The sequence below is a fragment of the Carcharodon carcharias genome, chromosome 9 (assembly GCF_017639515.1).
Source record: "Carcharodon carcharias isolate sCarCar2 chromosome 9, sCarCar2.pri, whole genome shotgun sequence".
Lineage (NCBI taxonomy): Eukaryota > Metazoa > Chordata > Chondrichthyes > Lamniformes > Lamnidae > Carcharodon > Carcharodon carcharias.
Window position 1 is genome coordinate 100,639,338 of NC_054475.1, and position 26,248 is coordinate 100,665,585.

Sequence of the window (26,248 nt, forward strand, 5' to 3'; positions counted from 1 at the left end):
CATTTTTTGTTTTAAAGTCAGGCAGGAGATAGTTAGATAGGGAGGCATTGCAGCAATGCTGTCATTTGGTATAGGATAGTTGGGAAGGCAGCCAGTTAGGTTAGACACAGAGGTTAGATTGGGCAGATTGGGGGTAGACTGAGGAAAAGGGTTTTCATAAAATACTGTAGTTAAGTTGGAAAAAACAGACTAAAAATTGAAAAGCTGCCCGTTTTGTGTGTTTTTTGAGAGATTTGATTGGTATATGGTGTCGAATTGGGATGATTATTTCACGCTAAGTATGTTACACACACTGAGCAATACTGAAAATTCATCCACAATAACCACGTGGCCTCATATGAAAATTCAAAGTTGACAGGCAGGAAAAGACCAGCTAGTCCATCAATTGTCTGTGCTTTTTGCACTATTATGTGCATGCTACAGGTAAATGGTTTGCTTTTATACGTACAGTTAACCATTATATTTGGCAGTTAGCCCACATATCCATACAAACACAGATAATGGTGAGTGAATATAATCACATAAATACACAGACACATTTATATAGCATAAGCTTAGGAAATTTGTGCTGTGATAGATTGCAATGGGAACACTTTCATTGTGGTTGTGATGGTTTTTGTGGCATCTGACTTTTCCGGGCTTGAACCTGGCATAGAAATAATGCCACTTTAAGGTCAATGTTGAAGACACAAATCACCATGTTTTTATAGTGTAAGAAATGCCTCCATGCATAATACAATATGTACTATTAAGTTATGACATCTGAGTATGATCAAGCCAGCTGGCAGTCAGGAGATCAGAGCAAATCCTTAGTCCATACTTAACAAGGATGATATCATTTACTCACCATGATGGCTTGTTATGGATTGCAAATTTAGTTTTCATTACCTTTTTTTAAAGGAAATATGCACGTTGGAACATAATATTATTTTGCAAATGGCTGTTGACTGGAATATTGTCATAATGTACACAAATACATTCACACCATCAAAGAAAATCAAGCAATATCCTTTACTGTATTTTTAGAGAACTTTGTAAAGAATGGAGAGTATGCTATTTACAAAGAACACTTCTAACATTTGGTTTTAGGAAATTAAAAGTAAACCTGGCATTGAGTTTAAGCACAGATGCTTTATCTTATTGATGCTGAGATGGACCAGTAGCCTGGTACATTTGGTAATGAGCACAGTGTCTTGACTAAGGCCAACAATTATAATATATTCAGGGAAAATACATAAATATTTTGCCCTTATCCCAAACAGATAGGACTAATATCTGGAGTTAAGAGTAGCTACTTAATCCAGGTAGAGATTTTGTTCAATATACTATCTTTTTGCCAAATGGTATATTGGCAGCTAGCTATTTAATTTAATTCAGTAATAAACTGTCTGTTGATTGCTGTGATCACCACAGTAATAACTGCTTCTTCCACTAGTTAACTGTTTGAACAAGGTCAAAATAAAATAATAGTGTCTGAGAGCTTCTTTACCTGTCAATACTCAGTGCACACAGACTGAGGACTGTGATACCAACGGATGCCTTTTGGATAAATGGTACAAGCTTGCATATTTCAACGCCAAACGGCCAGTCTACAGCCAATAGCTATTTAAAACAAAAAAAAAGAAATTGAATGCTACTAAGACATTAAAACAACTATAGCTTATATTTATATAGCACCTTTAATGTAATGAAACATCACAAGATACTTCACAGGAGCATTATAAAACAAAGTATGACACTGAACCACATAAGGAGATATTAGATCAGATGACCAAAAGCTTGGTCAAAGAGATAGCTTTTAAGAAGTGTCTGAAAGGAGGAAAGCAAGGTTGAGAGGCAGAAAAGTTTAGGGAGAGAATTCCAGAAATTGGGGCCTAGGCTACTGAAGGCACGGCCACCAATGGTGGAGCAATTATAATTGAGAATGCACAAGAGGCCAGAATTAGAGGAGCGCAGATATCACGGAGGGATGTGGGTAGGAGAACATTACAGAGAAAAAAAGGGGCAATGCCTTGGAGGGATTTGAAAGCAAGGGTGAGAATTTTAAAATCAAGATGTTGCATGACCGGGAACCAATGTGGGTCAGCGAGCTCAGCAGTGAATAGGGGAAGGGGACTGGCTGCGAGTTAAGATGCAGGCGGCAGAGTTTTGGATGACCTCATGTTTTTGGAGTGTAGAACATGAAGGACCAGCCAGGAGTGCATTAGAATAGTTGAGTCTAGAGTAATGAACCATGGATGAGGACAGAATCATATAATAATGGGAAAAAAGGTTCAATTTTTTTATGATGAATAAACAGTCATAAGTGCATGAAAAATTTTGTCCCATAATATTCTACAGCCAGTAGCCATTTAAACCAAAAATTAATGCTATTAAGACATTAACAGAACAATAACTTATATTTATATAGCACCTTTAATGTAATGAAATGTCCCAAGGTGCTTCACAGAAACATTACAAAACAAAGCATGACACTGAGCCACTTCCAGTGATACCAGGCTGATTTATGAAAAATATTGTTTTATTCCCACAAATTATAAAATTCTCAGTCTTGGCTGAATTGCCCTGAGAGCTGAAGGATAAGGAACTGCACCCCAGGTTGGATGGAAGGACAATCAAATGAATTTACTCTTCAGTGGAGATGCCTTATGTGGAATTCCCACAAGGAAAGTGTCAATTGGTAAGCTATATCCATAACCAGAATTTTCTATGTATGATATATAAGGAAAAAAAATCTCCGAACAGTAAAGAGCTGTATGGCAGGAGGTCCCAGGAAGGTAATCTGCTCACAAAGCATGGGGTTGGTAAAATCTTCCAGTACCGCAGATTAGATTGTTCTCCAGTTTATATGATTTGGGAGTGAATTAATTAAATTATACTCAATTTTAAAAAAATTTGAAATATTACATTATTTAAAATTATTTAATTTTGTTTCAATGCATTTTATAGCTATTTTTCAACATATGACCCATTTGACAAGACGTGGGCCTTTGTAACTGTTTAGTCATGTCATTACATTTCAGTTTCCAAAATTTCCTTTGACATTTTAGGATGAACCATCCTATATGCAGCAACTTCCTACAGAAATGTATCAATGATACCCACTCAAATGGTTAATATCAGTGCTAAGAGAAACAGCTTGGACTTAGTGTTGGTCAAATTGCAGTTACTTTGTAATCTAAAATGGGCAAATAATATTTTTTAAAAAACAAGCAGTGGAGATGGTGGGTCCTAATAAAAGCAAAAGTATATCATTGTCATGAATCTCGTTTGTTCCATTCAATAGAAAAAAACTCTTATTGCCATAGTAGGCTGTGCAAGAAATAGATAATGTCAACCCTGGGGCATGAGGACATAGTTGATGAAGACATAGTGGTGATGAGCACCACACCTGGAAATTGCAATAGGTGGGGGCCATAAAATCAGTGAAAGTTCAAGAGAGTAAGGGTCCAGAAAAGTGGCGAAAGCTCAGTGGGAGTTCAGGGCCATAAGAGGAACAAGAGGTCAGTGAGCAGAGGGGCCAGAAAAGCGATGAGAGTTCAGAGAGCAGTGGAGTTAGAAAAGTGATGAGAGTTCAGAGAGCAGTGGGGTTAGAAAAGTGATGAAAGTTCAGAGAGCAGTGGGTTAAAAAGGGATGAGATTTCAGAGAGCAGTGGGGTTAGAAAAACGAAGAGAGTTCAGAGAGCAGTGGGGTTAGGAAAACAATGCGAGTTCAGAGCAGTGGGGTTAGAAAAGCAATGCGAGTTCAGAGCAGTAGGGTAAGAAAAATGAGAGTTCAGAGAGCAGTGGGGTTAGAAAAGTGATGAGAGTTCAGAGAGCAGTGGGGTTAGGAAAACAATGCGAGTTCAGAGCAGTAGGGTAAGAAAAATGAGAATTCAGAGAGCAGTGGGGTTAGAAAAGTGATGAAAGTTCAGAGAGTAGTGGGTTAAAAAGGGATGAGATTTCAGAGAACAGTGGGTTAAAAAGGGATGAGATTTCAGAGAGCAGTGGGTTAAAAAGTGATGAGAGTTCAGAGAGCAGTGGGGTTAGAAAAACGATGAGAGTTCAGAGAACAGTGAGGTTAGGAAAACAATGAGAGTTCAGAGAGCAGTGGGGTTAGAAAAGTGATGAGAGTTCAGAGAGCAGTGGGGTTAGAAAAGCAATGCGAGTTCAGAGAGCAGTGGAGTTAGAAAAGCAATGCGAGTTCAGAGAGCAGTGGAGTTAGAAAAGTGATGAGAGTTCAGAGAGCAGTGGGGTTAGAAAAGTGATGAGAGTTCAGAGAGCAGTGGGGTTAGAAAAGCAATGCGAGTTCAGAGAGCAGTGGGGTTAGAAAAGTGATGAGAGTTCAGAGAGCAGTGAGGTTAGAAAAGTGATGAGAGTTCAGAGAGCAGTGGGGTTAGAAAAGTGATGAGAGTTCAGAGAGCAGTGGGGTTAGAAAAGCGATGAGAGTTCAGAGAGCAGTGGGGTTAGAAAAGCAATGCGAGTTCAGAGCAGTGGGGTAAGAAAAATGATGAGAGTTCAGAGAGCAGTGGGGTTAGAAAAGCGATGAGAGTTCAGAGAGCAGTGGGGTTAGAAAAGTGATGAGATTTCAGAGAACAGTGGGGTTAGAAAAGTGATGAGAGTTCAGAGAGCAGTGGGGTTAGAAACATGATGAGAGTTCAGAGAGCAGTGGGGTTAGAAAAATGATGAGAGTTCAGAGAGCAGTGGAGTTAGAAAAGTGATGAGAGTTCAGAGAGAAGTGGGGTTAGGAAAACAATGCGAGTTCAGAGAGCAGTGGGGTAAGAAAAATGATGAGAGTTCAGAGAGCAGTGGGGTTAGAAAAGTGATGAAAGTTCAGAGAGCAGTGGGTTAAAAAGGGATGAGATTTCAGAGAGCGGTGGGTTAAAAAGGGATGAGATTTCAGAGAGCAGTGGGGTTAGAAAAATGATGAGAGTTCAGAGAACAGTGGGGTTAGAAAAGCAATGAGAGTTCAGAGAGCTGAGGGGTTAGAGTTTACTGAGCAGTGGGGTTAGAGTTCACTGAGCAGTGGCGTTAGCCACTGTGGAGCCTATGGACAGTTGGAACCTCATTTGGAAACAAAAATCGAGGTGACATTACAGGAAAGTTGTAATTTGATTGGGCAGTGAATATTGTTGCTTAGTGACTGATTCTAAACAACTGGCAAATTAAAAATGATAATAATAAGTAGTAACATATTTTATTTTTAAGTAAAATTTATTACTACTATTAATGTGTATTAAATATTAGTAGGAATTATCAGTATTAGTAAGGTTTATTAATATCATTAAGGTTTATTAGCAGTAGCAAGGTTAACTAATAAATAAAGAAATGGCACAGCTGCTGTGACCCCTAGAATGCACTTTCTGTTCTATGTGGAAACTCCAGGATGCTTTCTGTGTCCTGGATAAGCATTTGTGCAGGAAGTGTATTCAGTTACAGCAGCTTGAGCTCTGGGTTTCAGAACTTGAGCAGCAGCTGATGTCACTCTGGCACATCCGCGAGGTTGGGAGTTTCATGGATAGCAGGTTTATAGATAATACAACCCCCAGCCTAAGTGCATGCAGGAAGAGAGGGAATGACCACTATACAGTCAAAAAGGAATGGGCAGGTAATGCAGGAGTGCTGTGATTACACCCCACTCTCCAACCAGTAGAAGGTCTGAATACTGATGAGAGTGATGGTTCATCTGATCCTCATGGCTCAGCTGCACAAGGATTACAAGGAAATCTGGAAGAGCAATACTGATAGGTGATTTGATAGTTAGGGTAGATAGGCATTTCTGCGGCTGCAGATGTGAACCCAGGATAGTGTGTTGCCTCTCTGGTGCAAGGTCAATGATGTCACTGAACGGCTGCAATTGTGGTCCACATTGATATGAACAACATAGGCAAAAAGTGTGATATGATCCTGTAGTCAGAATTTAGGGAGCTAGGCAGGAAATGAGCAAGTACGGCCTCTAAAGGAATAATCTCTGGATTACTCCCACTACCACATGCAAGCGAGTATAGAAATAGGAGGATAAAGCAGATGAATGCGTGGCTGGAAAGATGACGCAGGAGAGCGGACTTTAGATTCTTCAGACATTGAGACTGGCTCTGGGGGAGATGGGGCCATTTCGGGCCAGACAGGACTGAATTCCCTGCAAGCTGTTTTTCTAGTGCTGTTGGGGATGTTATAAACTAACTTGGCAGGAGTGTTGTAACAAAGAGACAATATCAGGGAGGAATACCAAGGTGCATAGAATACTGGGAAAGATAGATAGCATTAGTAAAAGGAACAGTAAGTTAACACATGGGGTGCGAGTAAGGGAGAGAGTAATGAAGCCTAAATCAGGGTTACTGTGCATGCATGTGAATGCATGAGGCATGATAAATAAGATTGATGAGTTACAGGCACAAATTACCATGTGGAAATATAACATTGTGCCCCTCAAATCTGCTCCACAATTCAATAAGATCATGGCTGATCTGATGTGGCCTTAACTCCACTTTCCTGCCTGCCCCCCATAACCCTTGTCTCCCTTGTCAATCAAAAATCTGTCTAAATCGGCCTTGGATATAGTTAATGACCCAGCCTCCACTGCTCGCGAGGGGAGAGAATTCCAAACACTAACGACCCTTTGAGAGAAGAAATTCCTTCTCATCTCTGTCTTAAATTGGGAGACCAGTTATTTTGAAACTGTGCCCTCTAGTTCTAGATTTCTGTACGTGGGGAAACATCCTCTCAGCATCTACCCTGTCAAGCTCCCTCAGAATCCTACATGTTGCAATGAGATCACCTCTCATTCTTCTACATTCCAGCTTTGGGTAAGAGATGTAGGGAACAATAAAATAGGGAAAGACAAATAATTTATTTAGGAATGGGGAAAGGGTCTTTAGTGTTGCACCCTAGAGGCATGATCAACAAAGACTCTAGATGCTCTTCAGAGAGAAATAGGGAAAGACAAATAATTTATTTAGGAATGAGGAAAGTGTCCTTAGTGTTGCACCCCAGAGGCATGATCAACAAAGACTCTAGATTCTCTTCAGAGAGAGTATTATAACTGGAACAGAGATTATTCTGGCTTTGATAGTCAATATTAATTTGTGAGGAACATCTGACAAAATCCCTTGGAATAGTTTAATTATCAGAATGATGAGGTTTACCAGTTTTTTCCTTGACTAGAAAGTCTTGAGAAATCAAATGAAATTTTCTTTTTTTTTGTCCTTGAGGCAAAAACATGACTGAAGAGTCTTTAGTGGGTGTTTGTAAACTCAGGGAGGTGACAAGACAGATGTATGATGGGAAGGAGTTCTGGAAGGTGGAGGTATATTTGCTGAAGGAGTGATGCAGAAGGATGGGGTAGTAGGAGTAACCCTACGTCAGCGGATATGCACAGGAATATACAGCTGGAAAGGATCACAATAATAGTGAAAGAGGTCATAGGAAGATTTGAAGAAAAAAGATTTTAATATACTTTCTCTGGGGCATGGAAAGCCAGTGAAGGATGAGAGCATATATCTGTTTTAGTATGTGTTGGGCCATGAATTGTGGCACTTTGATGAATTATGTTTTTTTTAATATTCATTCACAGGATGTGGGCTTCGCTGGCTGGGCCAGCATTTATTGCCCACCCTTAGTTGCCCTTGAGAAGGTGGTGATGAGCTGCCTTCTTGAACTGCTGCAGTCCATGTGGCATAGGTACACCCACGGTGTGGTTAGGAAGGAATTCCACAATTTTGACCCAGCGACAGTGAAGGAATGGCAATATATTTCCAAGTCAGGATGTTGAGTGACTGGGAGGGGAACTTCCAGGTGGTGGTGTTCCCATGTATCTGCTGCCCTTGTCCTTCTAGGTGGTAGTGGTCGTGGGTTTGGAAGGTGCTGTCCAAGGAGCCTTGGTGAGTTCCTGCAGTGCATCTTGTAGATAGTACACACTGCTACTTCTGTGCGTTGGTGGTGGAGGGAGTGAATGTTTGTGGATGTGGTGCCAATCAAGTGGGCTGCTTTATCCTGGAAAGTGCCCAGCTTCTTCAGTGTTCTAGGAGCTGCAGTCATCCAGGCAAGTGGGGAGTATTCCATCACACTCTTGACTTGTGCCTTGTAGATGGTGGACAGGCTTTGTGGAGTCAGGAGGTGAGTTACTTGTCGCACGATTCCTAGCCTCTGACCTGCTCTTGTAGCCACAGTATTTATGGCTTCTCCAGCTCAGTTTCTGGTCAATAGTAACCCCAAGGATGTTGATAGTGGGGGATTCAGTGATGGTATTGCCATTGAACATCAGGGAGTGATGGTTGGATTCTCTCTTGTTGGAGATGGTCATGGCTTGACACTTGTGTGGTGTGAATGTTACTTGCCACTTGTCAGCCCAAGCCTGGATGTTGTCCAGGTCTTGCTGCATTCGGACATGGACTGCTTCAGTATCTGAGGAGTCGTGAATGGTGCTGAACATTGTGTAATCATCAGCGAACATCCCCACTTCTGACCTAATGATGGAAGGAAGGTCATTGATGAAGCAGCTGAAGATGGTTGGGCCGAGAACACTACCCTGAGGAACTCCTGCAGTGTTGTCCTGGAGCTGAGATGACTGATCTCCAACAACCACAACCATCTTCCTTTGTGCTAGGTGTGACTCCAACCAGCAGAGAGTTTCCCCCCTTATTCCCATTGACTCCAGTTTTGTTAGGGCTCCTTGGTCAAATGCTGCCTTGATGTCAAGGGCAACCACTCTCAACTCGCCTTGGGAGTTCAGCTCTTTTGTCCAGGTTTGAACCAAGGCTGAAATGAGGTCAGGAGCTGAGTGGCCCTGGCAGAACCCAAACTGGGCATCAGTGAGCAGCTTATTGCTAAGCAAGTGCCGCTTGATACCACTGGTGATGACCCCTTCCATTACATTACTGATGATTGAGAGTAGACTGATGGGGCAGTAATTGGCCAGGTTGGATTTGTCCTGCTTTTTGTTTACAGGACATACTTGGGCAATTTTCCACATAGCCGGTTATGTTCAGTGTTGTAGCTGCACTGGAACAGCTTGGCTCGGGGCACGGCAAGTTCTGGAGCACAAGTCTTCAGTACTATTGCCGGAATATTGTCAGGACCCATAGCCTTTGCACTATCCAATGCCTTCAGCTGTTTCTTGATATCATGTGGAGTGAATTGAATTGTCTTACGACTGGCATCTGTGATGCTGGGGACCTCTGGAGGAGGCTGAGATGGATCATCCAATTGGCACTTCTGGCTGAAGATTGTTGTGAATCCTTAATCCTGAAATCTTATCTTTGCACTGCTGTGCTGGGCTCCTCCATCATCGAAGATGGGGATATTTGTGGAGCCTCCTCCTCCGGTGAGTTGTTTAATTGTCCACCACCATTCATGACTGGACTGCAGAGCTCAGATCTGATTTATTGTTTGTGGGATTGCTTAGCCCTGTCTATTCACTTGCTGCTTATGCAGTTTGACATGCAAGTAGTCCTGTTTTATAGCTTCACCAGGTTGACACCTCATTTTTAAGTATGCCTGGGGCTGCTCCTGGCATTCCCTCCTGCACTCTTCATTGAACCAGGGTTGATCATTTGGCTTGATGGTAATGGTAGATATGCTGGGCCATAAGGTTACAGATTGTGTTTGAGTACAAGTCTGCTGCTGCTGATGGCCCACACTGCCTCGTGGACGCCCAGTCTTGGGTTGCTAGATCTGTTTGAAATCTATCCCATTTAGCACAGTGGTATTGCCACACAACCATGTGAAGGCGGGACTTTGCCTCCACAATGACTGTGTGATACCATTATGGACAGGAAGGTGAGGATGTTTTTCCCCACCACCTGCCACAGACCCAGTCTAGGAGCTATGTCTTTAGGATTCAGTTAGTAGTGGTGCTACCAACCCACTCTTGGTGATGGACATTGAAGTCCACCTCCAGAGTACATTCTTCATCAGCTGAGGGAGGGCAGTATGTGATAATCAGCAAGAGCCCAAGTTTGGCCTGATGCCGCAAGATGTCATGGAGTCTGGAGTCCATGTTAAGGGTTCCCAGGGCAACTCCCTCCCACCACCTTTGTCCTGTTCTGATGGTGGTGGGACATTATCTATAAGTTATGATTCCATGAGGATGAATTTTTCAGGCTGTTGCTTGACTAGTCTGTGAGATAGATCTCCCAATTTTGGCACTAGCAAATGTTATAGTAAGGAGGGCAATTGCCATTCATTTAACAGCAGTTAAGAGTCAATCACATTGTCACATGTAGGCCAGATCAGGTAAGGGCAGCAGATTCCTTCCCTTAAGGGCATTAGTGAACGAGGTGGGGTTTTTTTTTACAACAAACAGGCTTTTAATTCCAAATTTTATTGAATTCAAATTCCACCACCTGCTGTGGCAGGATTCAAACCCAGGTCCCCAGAATATTACCCTAGGTTTCTGGATTACTAGTCCTGCAACAATACCTCTACACCATCGCCTCCCCCATATGAATGGTGGAAGTAGGGAGGCTGGCAAGGAAAGCATTGGAGAGATCAAATCTTCAAGTGATAAAGATGTGTAGATTTTTGACAACAATTTGGGAAAGAGACAGGATATGAGGGAAGAAGCCAGATTTTATAATCAAAAACACTATGATTCTGCATCTGTGGGCCAAGGCTGAATTGGAAATTGTGAAGATTGATGGAGTGAAGAGGAGAAGTGTGTAGGTGTAAATGAAAACTGAAGAGGGTAAGTTCCATTTTGCTGGTATTTAGTTGGAGGAAGTTTTGGTACATCCAAATCTTAATATTGCTTAGGCAATTGTAGAGATTGGCAATAGCCTGGGAGGTCAAAGTGAAAGTGGAACTGAGTGATACCAACACCCTTGTAGAAGCTGATCCCAAGTTACTGGATAATGTCACCATGGAGAAGCATGTAAATAATAAGAAGGGGAACTAGGGTGGAACAACATAGAGTTAAAGTCAGCTGAGAGGGAGAAACAATTGGAAACAATGTATGATGAGTCATTCAGGAGTGAAATCACAAATTATGTGTTTATCTGAAATCCTCAATGCCTTACAAACATACAATAATTCTGATTCATCAATAGTGTCCACATATACGTTGACTGCCAGTGCCACTGGGAAACAACTGAGTATTAGCTATTGCTGACTCCACAGATACATAAGCAATTAACTCTAATGAATCAGTGGTTTCTGCTTAAATTAGCTTGATAGATTGAATGCCCTTTTCATATTCCATTGGCCATTGTTCAGCTACTTTGAAGATCAACACAATTCCACTAACTTGACTTACGTTGCTGTTCTCACCATTTTGTGCAGATGTGCTGATTTTGTTTTCAATAGTAGTTCATATATATGACTAGGTTACATTGGAAAATAGTTTTTCCTATGGCTCTTGTATTCACAATGTACAACTTGTATTTTATGTAGCTAACTTTTTTGCTTTTATTTACTCCAAGTTGGTGTAATAGAGCCTGTTCCTGTTCCCTGATCAAGCCTACACCCTGTCCCTAATATTTTGCTTATTTCTGCTTCCTAATAAAGGAACACAATTTTTTCCAAAAGGCTTTTGTTCCTCTTTCCAAATAATAATAATCTTTCTCTTCCTCCTGCTAATATTTTTCCCAACGAATTCTAACTGTTCTATCAGGTCTGGTCCTTCTCTTCCTTCAAGTTGTCTAATTCTTCCTCCAAGAAGATCCTCCTTAGAGTCTAATTATTTTACATCTATAGCATTTGATCATTCCCCCTCCACAAAAAAACCTGGCTCTTTGTAAACACATCCCAGTATGCCAATTTCCATCCCTCCCAAAGAACAGTCTGCTACTTTTCTAATAGAATCTCATCATTCCCTGTCTATACAGCCTTATCGACACAATGAAGTCTAACCTTCTCATGGTAAAGCTTGTTTATGCTCCCTACCCATCAAGGAGCCAGATATGTTCTCTGTAGAGCCTATTTGCCACTTCTCTGTTATCCGTCATACCTTGTATATCGTAATTGGGATGTCTATCAGGATGTACAGCAGATCTCCCAGGGCAAGACTGGCGATCAAGACATTCGGTCCATTTCTCATACATTTGTTCTTGTAGATGATTCGGAGCAGTGTGGAATTTCCAATGATTCCCACCATGAAGATCATACAGGAGACCACAGAATTGATGTATTTGAAAGCATGCCGTATTTCTGTCTGTTTTATACACATAGGAGGATATGAAGACCCAGCTGTTTCATCTGAAGGGATAGCTGTGTTCTGAGATCCATCTGTAAACGGCAGCACAGATTTGGGTCTTGCTGGGCTTGGCGTAGGAAATCTGTTTAATTTTTCTGTCATAAAGTTTGAACTAGAACTATTTTTGGGAGATGCTTCTTGCCCATAAGTAATGACAATCTGACAGGTTAGAAGAGCGAGAAACATCACAGTGTTCGCCACAGCCATTTAGTGATTGGAATCAGGCACAGATTTACAAGTAACGGGTAGATTTGCACTTAAATGACAGTGATGAAAAACTCTTGCCTTCAGCAGGAAACTAAATAAATGAAGAACAAAGAACAAAATAAGATCTCGCAAAAAATACAATTGACTTACTTCACCTTGAACTTATACTTTTAGAAAAATCTGAAACTGGGATATTTCTGCTATAACGCTTTCACTGTCATTTTTTTTCATTTTGCGGACTTTTTTTTAGAGCAGTGTATCTCAGAGTAATCACAGGTGTGCTTGTGGGCTAGACAAAAGCACCTGCCTATAATCATAAAAGGTATTAAATCTATTCACCTAAACTATGAGATTTTGGGTTTCATTTTACTTTTTCGATAATTATGATCTTATTTTGTACTGTGTTGGTACTGAACATTTGCTGATAAAGTTTCAGAAAATTTTCTAACTCGTGGTGATAGTAGAACAAGTTAATTGAGGAGATAAGACCACCACACACTGTAGTGGTCAAATGAAGAGGACACAGACTTGAAGAAAGCCAGCTCACAATTGTTTCCTCCTAAAATTTGTAAACTCATTCTTGGAGCACAGACTTCAAAATTCAATTGCAAGACACTCCTGACCACACTCATTTTTAAGTAACTTCCACAGTCCATTATTAATAGTGAATTAAAAGTAGGCCTTCTTTGCCTTTTAGTTCAGTCTGAAATACAACTTATTCTGGTCATTCAGTTTTTTGGCACACTTTGCTTTCATGCTCTGGTGCATTTTTCTCTTAACATTTTGTACCGACAATGAATTCTGCTCTGCATTATTAAAACCAATGAGTACATTAAGAATGTACTTTTCATATTAGGTACTTGCAGTGTTTTGCTATTAAAAAAGAATTTGTATTTATCTAGAACCTTTCACAACTTCTGGATGTCTTGTTTGCTGGATAACAAGGTCAAGCTAAAACTCCTTTTTCCCCAGTTTCGTCCTGAAACATTTCCCTCACCTCTTTTACCTTCACCTCTAATAGTAAGGAAAGGATAGAAGCTACATTTTTGTACCTTTCATAGCATCCAGATGTCCCAAAACACTTTATAGCTGGTAATGTACTTTTTAAGTGTAGTGATCGTAATGTAGAGGAAAATGCCATCCAATTTGCACACAGCTAGGTCCCATAAACAGCAATGATTTATTAGCCAAATAATCTGACTTTAGTGATAGTGGTTGAAGGATAAATATTGGGACACCAGGAAAAATCCACCGCCTTTCTTTGAATAATACCAATGGATTTTTATATTCACCAGAGAGAGTGAATGGAGCTTTAGTTTGTCTCATCTGAAAGGCTGCATTTCCAACAGTGCAGCATTTCCATCAGTGTCAACATTGATTATGTGCTCAAGTTCTGGAGCGGGTCTTCACCTATGACCTTCTGATTAATTAGTAAAAGTATTAGCCACCTAGCCAAGCCTCATACCATCAAGTTTTGTTTATGGACTAAATGGTTTTGAAAAGAAAAACTTTCATTCATCTATTAGTTGGTGCAAGAAGATAGAGACAAAAGGGATCTAAATAAAAAATAAACAAGTTAATTGATAAAGAACCAGGGCTTACATACAGGAGAAAAATGAACAGAGTTGTTATAAAAACAAAAAACTGCGGATGCTGGAAATCCAAAACAAAAACAGAATTACCTGGAAAAACTCAGCAGGTCTGGCAGCATTGGTGAAGAAGAAAAGAGTTGACGTTTCGAGTCTTCATGACCCTTCGACAGAACTAGGTGAATCCAAGGAAGGGGTGAAATATAAGCTGGTTTAAGGTGTGTGTGTGTGTGTGTGTGTGTGTGTGTGTGTGTGTGTTGGGGGGGGGGCGGTGTGGTTGGGTGGGGGAGAGAAGTGGAGGGGGGGTGTGGTTGTAGGGACAAGCAAGCAGTGATAGAAGCAGATCATCAAAAGGTGTCACAGACAACAGAACAAAAGAACACATAGGTGTTGAAGTTGGTGATATATATCTAAACGAATGTGCTAATTAAGAATGGATGGTAGGGCACTCAAGGTATAGCTCTAGTGGGGGTGGGGGCAGCATAAAAGATTTAAAAATATTTAAAAATCATGGAAATAGGTGGGAAAAAGAAAAATCTATAATTTATTGGTAAAAAACAAAAGGAAGGGGGAAGAAACAGAAAGGGGGTGGGGATGGAGGAGGGAGTTGTTATAATGGATTCAACAGTAACTTTAAAAAGGGAATTGAATAAATAAATATTTGAAGGGGAAAATTGTTAGGTTATAAGGAGAGAGCAGCTGAGCATGACTAATAGGTTAGCTCTTTCTAAGAGACAGCACAAGTATGATGGGCTGAATAGCCTCATTCGCTGCTGTATCATTCTATGATTATATTATTCTATGAATAACCTTTATAATCTTGGGTTTGAGGTAAATAGGTTTGTGAATTAGAAAATATTATAGATTATTTTGGATTGCCTTATAGTATATTTGCTTTAAGGAATATTTGTTGCACAATCAGAAGTACTGTGTCATTCCCAGAATGTTTAAAACTAGGTGTTACTTGCTTTTTTGCTTTGTTATTATTGGTATTCACTCATTAAGAATTCATTAAACTCTATCAGGATTGATGTACTTGGTATTATAAAATGTTGGCCTAAATATTTGTCTGCCTGTCTCTCTGGGTGCAGGGATTGCGATTCACAACCTGCCTGTGCCGGTTCTGTGGAGGTGATTACCATGAGGGGATTACCTCATTACTGTGATTGTAGCATGAGGGTAAGCACCTTCCTCACTGATGGCTTCCTTTTTGAGCAGACAGCTGCCTCTGCGCTTAGCATGGGACTGGTCAGCATTGTGCTCATTACACATAGTGCAGCCAGCCAGCTCTTCTTACAAGTGATCCGTCCCTCTTAAAGCGAAGCTGCACTCAATTGGCAGGGGTTGGGCACCAGCATATAGAAGTTGAACAAGGAATAGCAGCAACAACAACTTATATTTAACTTATATTTATGCCTTAACAATTATAATTGGGAATGCACAAGAGGTCAGAATTAGAGGAGCGCAGATATCTTAGAGGGTTGTTGGGCAGGAGGAGCCAATGTAGGTCAGTGAGCACATGGGTAATAGGGAGCAGGACTTGGTGTGAGTTAAGACACAGGCAGCCAAGTTTTGGATGACCTCAAGTTTATGGAGGGTACAATATGTGAGATCAGCCAGCAGTGTGTTGGAAAAGGCAAGTCTTGAGGTAATGAGGTCATGGACAACAGCAGATGAGCTGAGACAGGCGAGGTCAGGCACTGTAACATAGGTGGAAAATCTTCATGCATAAAGGAGAGAGTGTTGGATAGTAATAGAGAAGGATATAGTACCATGTTAGATAGTAGTAGACTAAGGAGGGCTATAAGAAAGGCAGGTTTAATATGCAAGTATGTTCACACACAAAGTGTGGTGAATAAGGTTGGCAGGGATACAAATGCAAATAGCCATGTGGGAATATGATGCAGTAACAATAATGGAAATGTGGCTTAAAACTGTTGAGGATTAGGCACTTATTATTCAAAGATAGGGAAGGTTAAAAGGCAGGTGGGGTGGCGGTACTGATTAGGGAAGACATTGTAGTGTTAGAAAGAGGGGAAGTCCTTGAGGGGCAAGAACAGAATTCATTTGGTTAGAGTTGTGAAACAAGTAAGATATGATCACACTACTGGAAGTATTCTTTAGGCCTCCAAATAGTGAGAGAGAGAAATAAAGAGCAAATCTGCAGGAAAATCGCAGAGATGTGTAAGAAGTATAGAGTGGTAACAATGAAACTATCAATTTGGATAATGTTAGAATTAAGTGTAAGGATGGGAGGAATTTCAGAAATGTTTTCAAGAGAATTTCCTTGATCAGGATGTTCTTGGTCCAATTAAGAAGAAGGCATTGTTGCATCTGATCTCGAGGAATGAGGTGAACCAAGTGGACCCAGTGTTTGGAGGGGAACATTTGGGTAAGAGTGATCGTCATATCATGCAGTTTAGATTAGTAATGGAGAAGAGCAAGGAACAATCTAAAGTAGAACTTCCAATTTGGAAGAGGGCTAACTTCAATGAGATCAAAGGGGATCTAGCTAAGGTAAAATGGAACCAAAGACTGACAGGAAGAACTATAATGAAACAGTGGGTGATCATCGAGGAGATGCTTCAGGTACAGGCTAGGAACATTCCAATAAGGGCAAAAAATTGGGGAATCAAGACCTCTTTGGATAACAAGAGAGAAAGAGAAAATGATTAAACAAATAGTGGGTGTATGGTGCATGTCAGGTGAATTCTTCAAATGAGAACCAGGCCAAATACAATAAGTCCAAAGGAGAAATGAAGAGGAAAATAAGACTGCAAAGAGAGAAAATGAAGTTAGAATAGCAATTAACATAAAAGGGAGCCCAAAAATCTTTCATTAGCATGTAATTAGTAAACAGATAGTAAGAGGTGCAATGGGTCCTCCTCAGGAAAAAGAAGGGGATATATGCTTAGAAGCATACAGCAAGGCAAGAATAATTAATGAGTACTTTTTATTGGTGTTTACTAAGGAAAAGAATACTTACAAAATATCGATAGAAGCAGAGATGGTAGAGGCAATGGATGGGGTGAAGGTTTATAGGCAGGATGTACTGGAAGGGCTGGCTATGTTAGAGAGGATAAGTCATCCGGCCTGGATGGCTTACAATCCCAGGTTGTTAAGGGTAGTGGAGGTGGTGATAGTGGAAGTGCTTGCCATAATCTTCCAATCTACCCTTCTTTAGAGTGTCAGCTCTGGCTCAGTTGGTAGCACTCTTTGCATCACAAGTCCCATTCCATGTTCTGAGTACAAAAATCAAAGCTCCAGTGCAGTACTAAGGGAGCACTGCACTGTCGAAGGTGCTGTTTTTCAGAAGAAATGCTAAACCAAGGCCCTGTCAACTTAATCAGGTGGGTGTAAAACTTCCCAAAAGCACTATTTCGAAGAAGAGCAAGGGTGTTATCCCCAACGCCCTGGCCAATATTTATCCCCCAATCAAAATCACAAAAAACAGATTATCTTGTCATTATCACTTTGCTGTTTGTGGTAGCTTGTTGATCACATTATGGTTGCCGTATTTCCTACACTACAACAGATCGAAAGTACTTGAATGGCTTTAAAGCACTTTGAGATGTGGCTGTGAAAAGCATGATATAAATGCAAGATGTTCTTTTCTTCCCTCTTAGATATGGAGGAGGTGCCAGAATATTGGAAAGTGACAAGTGTGGCACCATTGTTTAAGAAAGGGTGTAAGGCTATTCCTGTACATGTTGGATAGTTTAACAACAGTGGTGGGTAAAATTTTAGAAATAATAACCAAGGACTGAATTAACAGGCACTTGTAGAGGTTAATTAAGGAAAACTAGCATAGATTGTAAAAGGCAGAATGTGTTTGACTAATCTAACTTAATCTTTTGATGAAATAACAGAGAAGGTTGATGAGGGGAATGTGGTTGATGTTATCGAGTTGAATTTTAAGAAAGGTACAATGTATTACATAAAAAGGTTTGTTAACAAAATTGAGGCTCATGGAATAGAAGGGTCAATGTCAACTTGGATTTTAAAAAATGGCTTAACCAGTGAGTCATGCTAAATAAATGTTTTTCAGACTGGAAGATGGTAGACAATGGTGGCCCCCAAGGGTCAGTGCTAGGACCACTGCTTTTTAATTGCGAAACATAAATAACTTGGATATTGGAATACAGAGAATAGCTGCTGGACTGGGCCTGCGGCACGTGGTGAGGGTTCCAACAAGAGGGATAAACATACTTGACCTCATCCTTACGAACCTGCCAGCCACAGATGCAGCTGCCCATGACAGTATTGGTAGGAGTGACCACAGTCATTGTGGAGACAAAATCCTGCCTTTAAATTGAGGAATTCCTCCATTGTGTTATGTGGCATTACCACCATGCTAAATGGGATAGATTTCAAACAGCTCTAGCAACTCAAGACTGGGCATCCATGAGGCTCTGTGGGCCATTAGCAGAGGCAGAATTGTACTCAAACACAATCTGTGACTGCATGGCCCGGCATATCCCCCACTCTAACATTACCATCAAGCCAGGGATCAACACTGGTTCAATGAAGAGTTCAGAAGGGCATGCCAGGAGCAGCACCAGGTATACATAAATATGAGGTGTCAACTTGGTGAAGCTAAAACACAGAACTACTGGCATGCCAAACAGCAGAAGCAGCAAGTGATAGACAGAACTAAGCGATCCCACAACCAACAGTTCAGATCTAAGTTCTGCAGTCCAGTCATGAATAGTGGTGGACAATTAAACAACTCACTGGAGGAGGAGGCTCCACAAATATCCCCATCCTCGATGATGGAGGAGCCCAGCGCATCAGTGCAAAAGATAAGACTGAGCATTTGCAGCAATCTTCAGCCAGAAGTGCCAAGTGGATGATCCATCTTGGCCTCCTCTGGAGATCCCCAGCATCACAGTTGCCAGTCTTCAGATAATTCAATTCAATCCACGTGATATCAAGAAATGGCTGAAGGCACTGGATACTGCAAAGGCTATGAGCCCTGACAATATTCCGGCAATAGTACTGAAGACTTGTGCTCCAGAACTTGCTGCGCTCCGAACCAAGCTCTTCCAGTGCAGCTACAACATTGGCATATACCTGGCTATGTGGAAAATTGCGCAGGTATGTCCTGTACACAAAAAGCAGGACAAATCCAACCCAGCTAATTACCGCACCAGCAGTCTACTCTACATCATCAGTAAAGTGATGGAAGGTGTCATCAACAGTGCTATCAAGCAGCATTTGCTTAGCAATAACCTGCTTACTGACGCCAATCTTGTCTTCCACCAGGACCACTCAGCTCCTGATCTCATTACAGCCTTGGTCCAAAAATGGACAAAAGAGCTGAACTCCCAAGGCGAGGTGAGAGTGACTGCCCTTGACATCAAGGCAGCATTAGACCAAGTGTGGCTTCAAGGAGTCCTAGCAAAACTGGAGTCAATGGGAATCAGGGGGGAAACTCTCCGCTGGTTGGAGTCATACCTAGCACAAAGGAAGATGGTTTGATTGTTGGAGGTCAGTTATCTCAGCTCCAGGACATCATTGCAGGAGTTCCTCAGGGTAATGTCCTTGGCCCAACCATCTTCAGCTGCTTCATCAATGACCTTCCTTCCATCGTAAGGTCAGAAGTGGGGATGTTTGCTGATGATTGCACAATGTTCAGCACCATTCACGACTCCTCAGATACTGAAACAGCCCATGTCCAAATGTAGCAAGACCTGGACAATATCCAGGCTTGGGCTGACAAGTGGCAAGTAACATTCGTGCCACACAAGTGTCAAGCAATGACCATCTCCAACAAGAGACAATCCAACCATCGCCCCCTGATGTTCAGTGGCATTACCATCACTGAATCCCCTGCTGTCAACATCCTTGGGGTTACTATTAACCAGAAACTGAACTGGACTAGCCTTATAAATACTGTGGCTACAAGAGCAGGTCATAGGCTAGGAATCGTGCGACAAGTAACTCACCTCCTGACTCCCCAAAGTCTGTCCACCATTTGCAAAGCATAAGTCAGAAGTGTGATGGAATACTCCCCACTTGCCTGGATGACTGCAGCTTCTGCAAATCAGGAAGCTGGACACCATCCAGGACAAAGCAGTCCGCTAGATTGGCACCCCATCCACAAACATTCACTCCTTCCACCACCGATGCACAGTAGCGGCAGTGTGTACTATCTACAAGATGCACTGCAGGAATTCACCAAGGCTCCTTAGACAGCACCTTCCAAACCCATGACCACTACCACCTAGAAGGACTAGGGCAGCAGACAAATGGGAACACCATCACCTGGAAGTTCCCCTCCAAGTCACTCACCATCCTGACTTGGAAATATATTGCCGTCCCTTCACTGTAGCTGGGTAAAAATCCCTGAACTCCATTCCTAACAGCACTGTGGGTGTATCTACACCACATGGATGGCAGAGACTCAAGAACGCAGCTCACCACCACCTTCTCAAGGGCAGCTAGGAATGGGCAATAAATGCTGGCCCAACCAGCGAAGCCCACATCCCGTGAATGAATAAAAAAAATCAAACTTGGAGGTGAAGCAAACAGTGAGAAAGCTGCAACAGGACATAGATAGATTAGCAAAATGGGCAGAAAAGTGGAAGATAGAATTTAATACAGAGAAATGTGAGATGATACATTTTGGCAGGATGGATACGGACAGGTAATATCGACTTACTGGCACAGTTCCAAAGAGTGTGCAAGAACAGAGGATTCATGTGAACAGATCTTTGAAGGTGGCACGACACATTGAGAAAGTAGTTAGAAAAGCATGTGGGATCTTAGGTTTCATAAATAGAAATATCAAGGACCAAAACGGGGAAGTTATGCTGAACCTATAAAGTCCTGGTTAGGTCCCAACTAGAGTATTGTGTCCAGTTCTAGTCACCAGACTTTAGGAAGACTGTGAGGGTCCTTGAGATGGTGCAGAGGAGATTTATTAGAATGGTTCCACAAATAAAAGAATTTAGTTACAAAGTTAGGTTGGAGAAGCTGGGATCATTTTCTTTGGAGCAAAGGAGGTTGAGGGGAGATTTGATAGAGTTGTACAAGATTATTACAGGTTTAGGTAAGCCAGACAAATCAAAGCTGAGCTGATGATGCAAGGACTAGGGTACACAGACTGGATTACTCTGCAGAGAGCCAGCATGGAGTTAAGGGGCCAAATGGCTTACTCAGTGCAGATATGAATCCATGACCTAATAATGTTGCTGCTATTTAAAACATGGAAAGTGGAACACTAGGGCAGAGGGACAGTTCCAGGGTGATGGATGCAGCATTGAATACATTGTACAGGGAGTGGTCATGAGGGGACATGTCATGATTCCCAGGGTGGGGAGCGAGCAAGCTTAAGGACCATCCTCAGAAGGGAGCAGGAGCAAGTGGTCAGGGAGGTCAACTCTCAGAGTCTAGACCTGATGAGCTGAGAGCAGTACACCAAGAAGACCTCATGAAGTCTCAAGGCATCAGGTCAAACATGGGCAAGGGAACCTCCTGCTGATTACCACTACCGTCCACCCTCAACTGATGTATCAGTACTCCTTCGCATTAAACGTTACTTGGAAGAGACATCGAGGGGAGCAAGAGAACAGAACGTACTCTGGGGGACTTCAATGTCCATCACCAAGAGTGACTCAGTAGCACCACTATTGACTAAATTGGTTGAATTCTGAAGGACGTATCTGACAGACTGTGCCTGTGGCAGGCAGTGATAAAACCCATCATGAGGAAAATACTTACTTGACCTTCTCCTCATGAAATTACTTGTGGCTGATCCATTGTCCATGGCAATGTTGGTAGCACTGACACCACACAGTCCAGGAGACAAAGTCTTGTCTTCACATTGAAGGACATTCTCCATTGTGGCATTACCACTGTGCTCAATGGGATAGATTTAGATAAGACCTAGCTTTAGTAGCTCAAAATTGGACATCCATGAGACACTGGACTATCAACAGCAGTAGAATTGTACTCCACTACAATCCATATCCTTATGATCTACTCACTCTACTATGACCATCAAGCAAGGGGACCAATCCTGGTTCACTGAGGAGTGTGGGACAGCATGCCAGCAGCACTAGGCATACTAAAAAATGTGATACTAATCTGGTGAAGCTACAACACAGGACAACATGCTAAGTAGCACGCCATAGACAGAACTAAATGATCCCACAATCAATTGATCAAATCAAAGATCTGCAGCTCCACCATACCCAGTCATGAATGATGGTGGATCATGAATGATAGTTAAACAACTAACCAGAGGAGAAACCTCCATAAATAACCCATCCTTAGTGCTGTCGGAGTCCAATTCATCAGTGCAAAAGATGAGGCTGAAGCATTTGCAACCATTGTTAGCCAGAATTGCAGAGTGGTTGACACAATTCGACATCCTGAGATCCACAGCGTCAGAGATGTCACTGTTTAGACAACTTGTTTCACACTACGTGATATCAAGTAATGGCAAAGTGCACTAGACACAGCAGATATAAGGAGCCACAACAACATCCAGGCTGTAGCGCTGAAGACTTACGCTCCAGAACTAACCATGCCCCTAGCCAAACTATTCCAGTACAGCCACCTGATAATGTGCAAACTGGGACCTACCTGATAATGTAGGAAATTGCCCAGATATATCCTGTCAACGAAAAGTAGGATTATTCCAATCTAGCCAATTACTGTGCCATTAGTCCACTCTCAATCATTAGCAAAGTGATAGGAGATGTTGTTGACAATGCTATCGAACAGCACTTACTCAGCAATAGCCTGTTCACTGATGCCAAGTTTGGGTTCCAACAGGACCACTTAGCTCCTGACCTCTTGGTCTAAACATGCAGAAAACAGCTGAATTCCAGGGGTGAGGTAAGAGTATCTGCCTTTGACATGAAAGCAGCATTATGCTGTCACCAAATGTGGCATTATGGAGCCCTAGTAAAATTAAAGTCAATGGCAATCGGGGAATACTCCAATGGCTGCAGTCACGCCTAGCACAAAGGGAGATGTTTGTAGTTGTCAGAGGCCAAACACCTCAGCTTCAGGACATCACTGCAAGAGCTCCTTAGGGCCATATCATCGGCCCAACCATCTACAGCTGTTTCATCAATGACCTTTCCTCCGTCATAAATTCAGAGGTGGTGTTGTTTGCTGATGACTGCACAATGTTCAGTTCTATTTATAATTCAGATAATGAAGCAGTTTACATCTGCATGCAGCAAGACCTGGACAATGTTCAGGCTTGGGCTGATGAGTGGCAAATAACATTCATGCCAAACAAGTGCCTGGCAATGACAATTTTCAACAATAGAGATTCTTACCATCTCCCCATGTATTCAATAGCATTAATATCAATGAATCCCCCAAAACCAACATACTTGGAGTCACCATTGACCTGAAACTTAACTGGACCAAATACTGTAGCTACAAGGGCAAGTCAGAGGCTGGGAATTCTGTGGTGAGTAACTCACTTCCTGACTCCTCAGAGCCTGTCCACCATCCTCAAGACACAAGCCAGGAGTGCGATGGAAGAGTCCCCACTTGCCTCGATGAGCGCAGCTCCAACAACACTCAAGAAGTTTGACACCATCCAGGACAAAGCTGCCCACCCACTTGACTGACACCTCATTCATTACCTTCAATATTCATTCTCTCCACCACCAGCACACAATAGCAGCAGTGCGTACCATCTGCAAGATGCACTACAGCAACTTGCCAAGCCTCCCTCAATAGCAGTGTAAAAACCTGCAACCTCTATCACTCACAAGAACAGATCAGCAGGGATGGGGAACACCACCAGCTGTAAGTTTCCCTCCATGTCACACACCATACTGATCTGGAACTATATTGCTGTTCCTTCACTGTCACTGGGGCAAAATCCTTGAACTCCTACCCTACACCTGCACCGCATGGACTGCAGTGGTTTAAGAAGGTGACATGCCACCACTTTGTCAAGGGCAATTCGGGATGGGAAATAAATACTGGTCTTGCCAGTGATGCTGACCTCCCATGAATGAATGTATAAAAAAAATTCTGATGACTTCATGCATGAGGTCAAGGTCAGTGAATACATCTCCACCTGACATCTTTTACTGATCCCACCACCAGCCTCACAAGCTGCTCAAAGCACTGCACCCCATCATTTACCCAGCAGCACTCCTGGGCAATGAGGACTCACTCCTAACATTCAGATACTTGATCTCACCCTTGCACACATATCAATGCTACAGCCTCACACCAACTTCTTGCTGCCTCCACGTAACTCCAACCATTCAGCAATGGATGGACATTACCCAAACACAGCAGTAAACACTGTTACACTCATCAGGTTATAATATTGTTTTTTTTAACCGCATCTTTAAATTTAGGGTAAATGAAGGAGATCATGTGACCTGTTCTGCAGTCTGCCTTACAGTAAGCCTGGGCGGTATGATTGGGAGCTGAGCAGAACTGGAGGGTGACAAGGAAGCTTGCATCTCCTGAGCCCTACAGAGGAAGTGGTTCTTGGCAACATGTGACCAGCTGTGATGGAGCTCATGGCATCTGATATTACTAAGAGCATTAAGGATAATGGAATCTTATGTCCTTTTGATCTCCCAGTTCACTATCATTCTGCTAGTTGGCTTGATGAGCAAGCCCCTGAGCAGGACCTCTTGCTTCTCAATCACCCCCTACCCTCACACCAATCTTCCCCTTCTGATTTCCTGTTTTTAGACACCCAAGAATTACCACCTGCCCAGTCACTGCATCCCAATAAGGAAAACAGAGAGCAACAGCACGGCACTGATGAAAAATCAAAACTTGATCTCATGTTTGCAGTCATCAGTTCAGATACCAGCAGTGCACATACCTTGGAGGCATGTATAGAGTTGGGATCTGTATTTGGTGAGTCATCTAGACACGAATGCCCTGTAACCAGGCCAAGGGGAAAGATAGTTCATTTCTCAGCTCACCAGTGGATGTGCTTGTAGACGAGTTCTGCTACAGAGAGCTTTGATGAGGACTTCAATGGGACGGCATACAGGAGAGCACTAATGGACATGCGCACTAAGATGATGAGTGCATTGGCTGATCTACCGTCCAGCTTTCTGTCACTGTCAAGGAGCATGGGGGAACCTGGCTCCAACTTGGCAGAGGGCATTGTGCTGAGCTTCCCGCCTCTGCTGCTTCTGCTCCAACTCTGTCATGCTGCAGACCCAGAGGCACTGCCACTACTGACCGCATACCTGTTATAGCCTTTGTGTGGACAGGTCACCAAATCGTCTGACATCCCTATGAGGATGCAGTAACACTCACTGCACAACACCTCCAAAAACCTCCAGAGTACTTCCAGGCACTTTGCAATAGGAGAAGTTCTTAAAAATGCCCTTATCTACAATTTGGGTCCATCTTTCAGCTTAATGCTTGTTAACGCTTGCAGAGTGACGTATAAATTCGTTATTTGCATGTGCATGGTCCAAATTTGGAATCCTCTTGTAACATCAGCCAGTTGGGCTGTATGATGTGAGGAGAGCCCCAATTTAGAATCTTCTGACACATACCGGGGGACAGTCACATGGGCTGTCTTTCCATGATGGAGCATGCAGACCAGGGGTGGCTGGTGGCGCAACGCACCCCAGCAAAAAAGTGCTGGACCTCTGTAGTCATTGTGTTTGCTGTGATATCTATACACAGACAAATAAAGGAACTGCAACATATTTGCTCCCTCTTTCTTGTCCCTTTTAGCTTCAGACAACTATCTCCTGCACCTTAAAAGATTCATGGGTCAGCAGAGGAGCCATCATCTCCTGGATTAGCCCGAATATTTGTTTAGAACAAACCTTTTCTTAATGCAACATTTCCCCAGGTAGTAGAACTTACACTTTCAAACAAGCATTGAAATATAGCTTGACTGGCGGTGAGAAGTGCCCTCCCTGTCAGGTCCTTCATACACACCCGGAGTCCCAGCACCCACCGCACACTGCCTCGAGGCAGCTGCATTATGAAAGAGACAATCACCTTGTGGTATGTACATTTGCAAAGAAGGTCTGAAAGTCGCTTTTGTTGCAATTAATCCCAAGCAGCACTGTTACACAGGACCCTACAAAAAATGGATAGTTTCCGGGGATACACACCAAGATAAACATCATCATCTCCTAGAATGCCACCAACTCAGTGAAAGACACCCTTTGGTCTGCCCAAAACTAACTGGTGTTCTTGCGTCCACAATCAAGTGTTGTGAGCTGAAACTTTCCAAGGTCCAGGAGTATGTGCTATGAGATGCCATGGGCTCAATTGGAAAAAGCTACAGTTTAGAGACCTTCTG

The 26,248-nt window shown here is 42.4% G+C and overlaps 1 protein-coding gene across 1 annotated transcript in view; it reads right to left on the minus strand.

Annotated features, from left to right (window-relative positions):
- LOC121282171 (endothelin receptor type B-like) overlaps positions 1 to 26,248 on the minus strand; it is a 48,979-nt gene that overhangs the window by 15,823 nt on the left and 6,908 nt on the right. Inside the window, exons 2-3 of the mRNA XM_041195715.1 lie at positions 11,924 to 12,201; positions 1,490 to 1,602 (exon numbers count right to left, since the gene is read on the minus strand). Coding sequence (XP_041051649.1) covers positions 1,490 to 1,602; positions 11,924 to 12,142 — 332 coding nt within the window. The 5' untranslated portion in view covers positions 12,143 to 12,201. The remainder of the gene's footprint in view (positions 1 to 1,489; positions 1,603 to 11,923; positions 12,202 to 26,248) is intronic.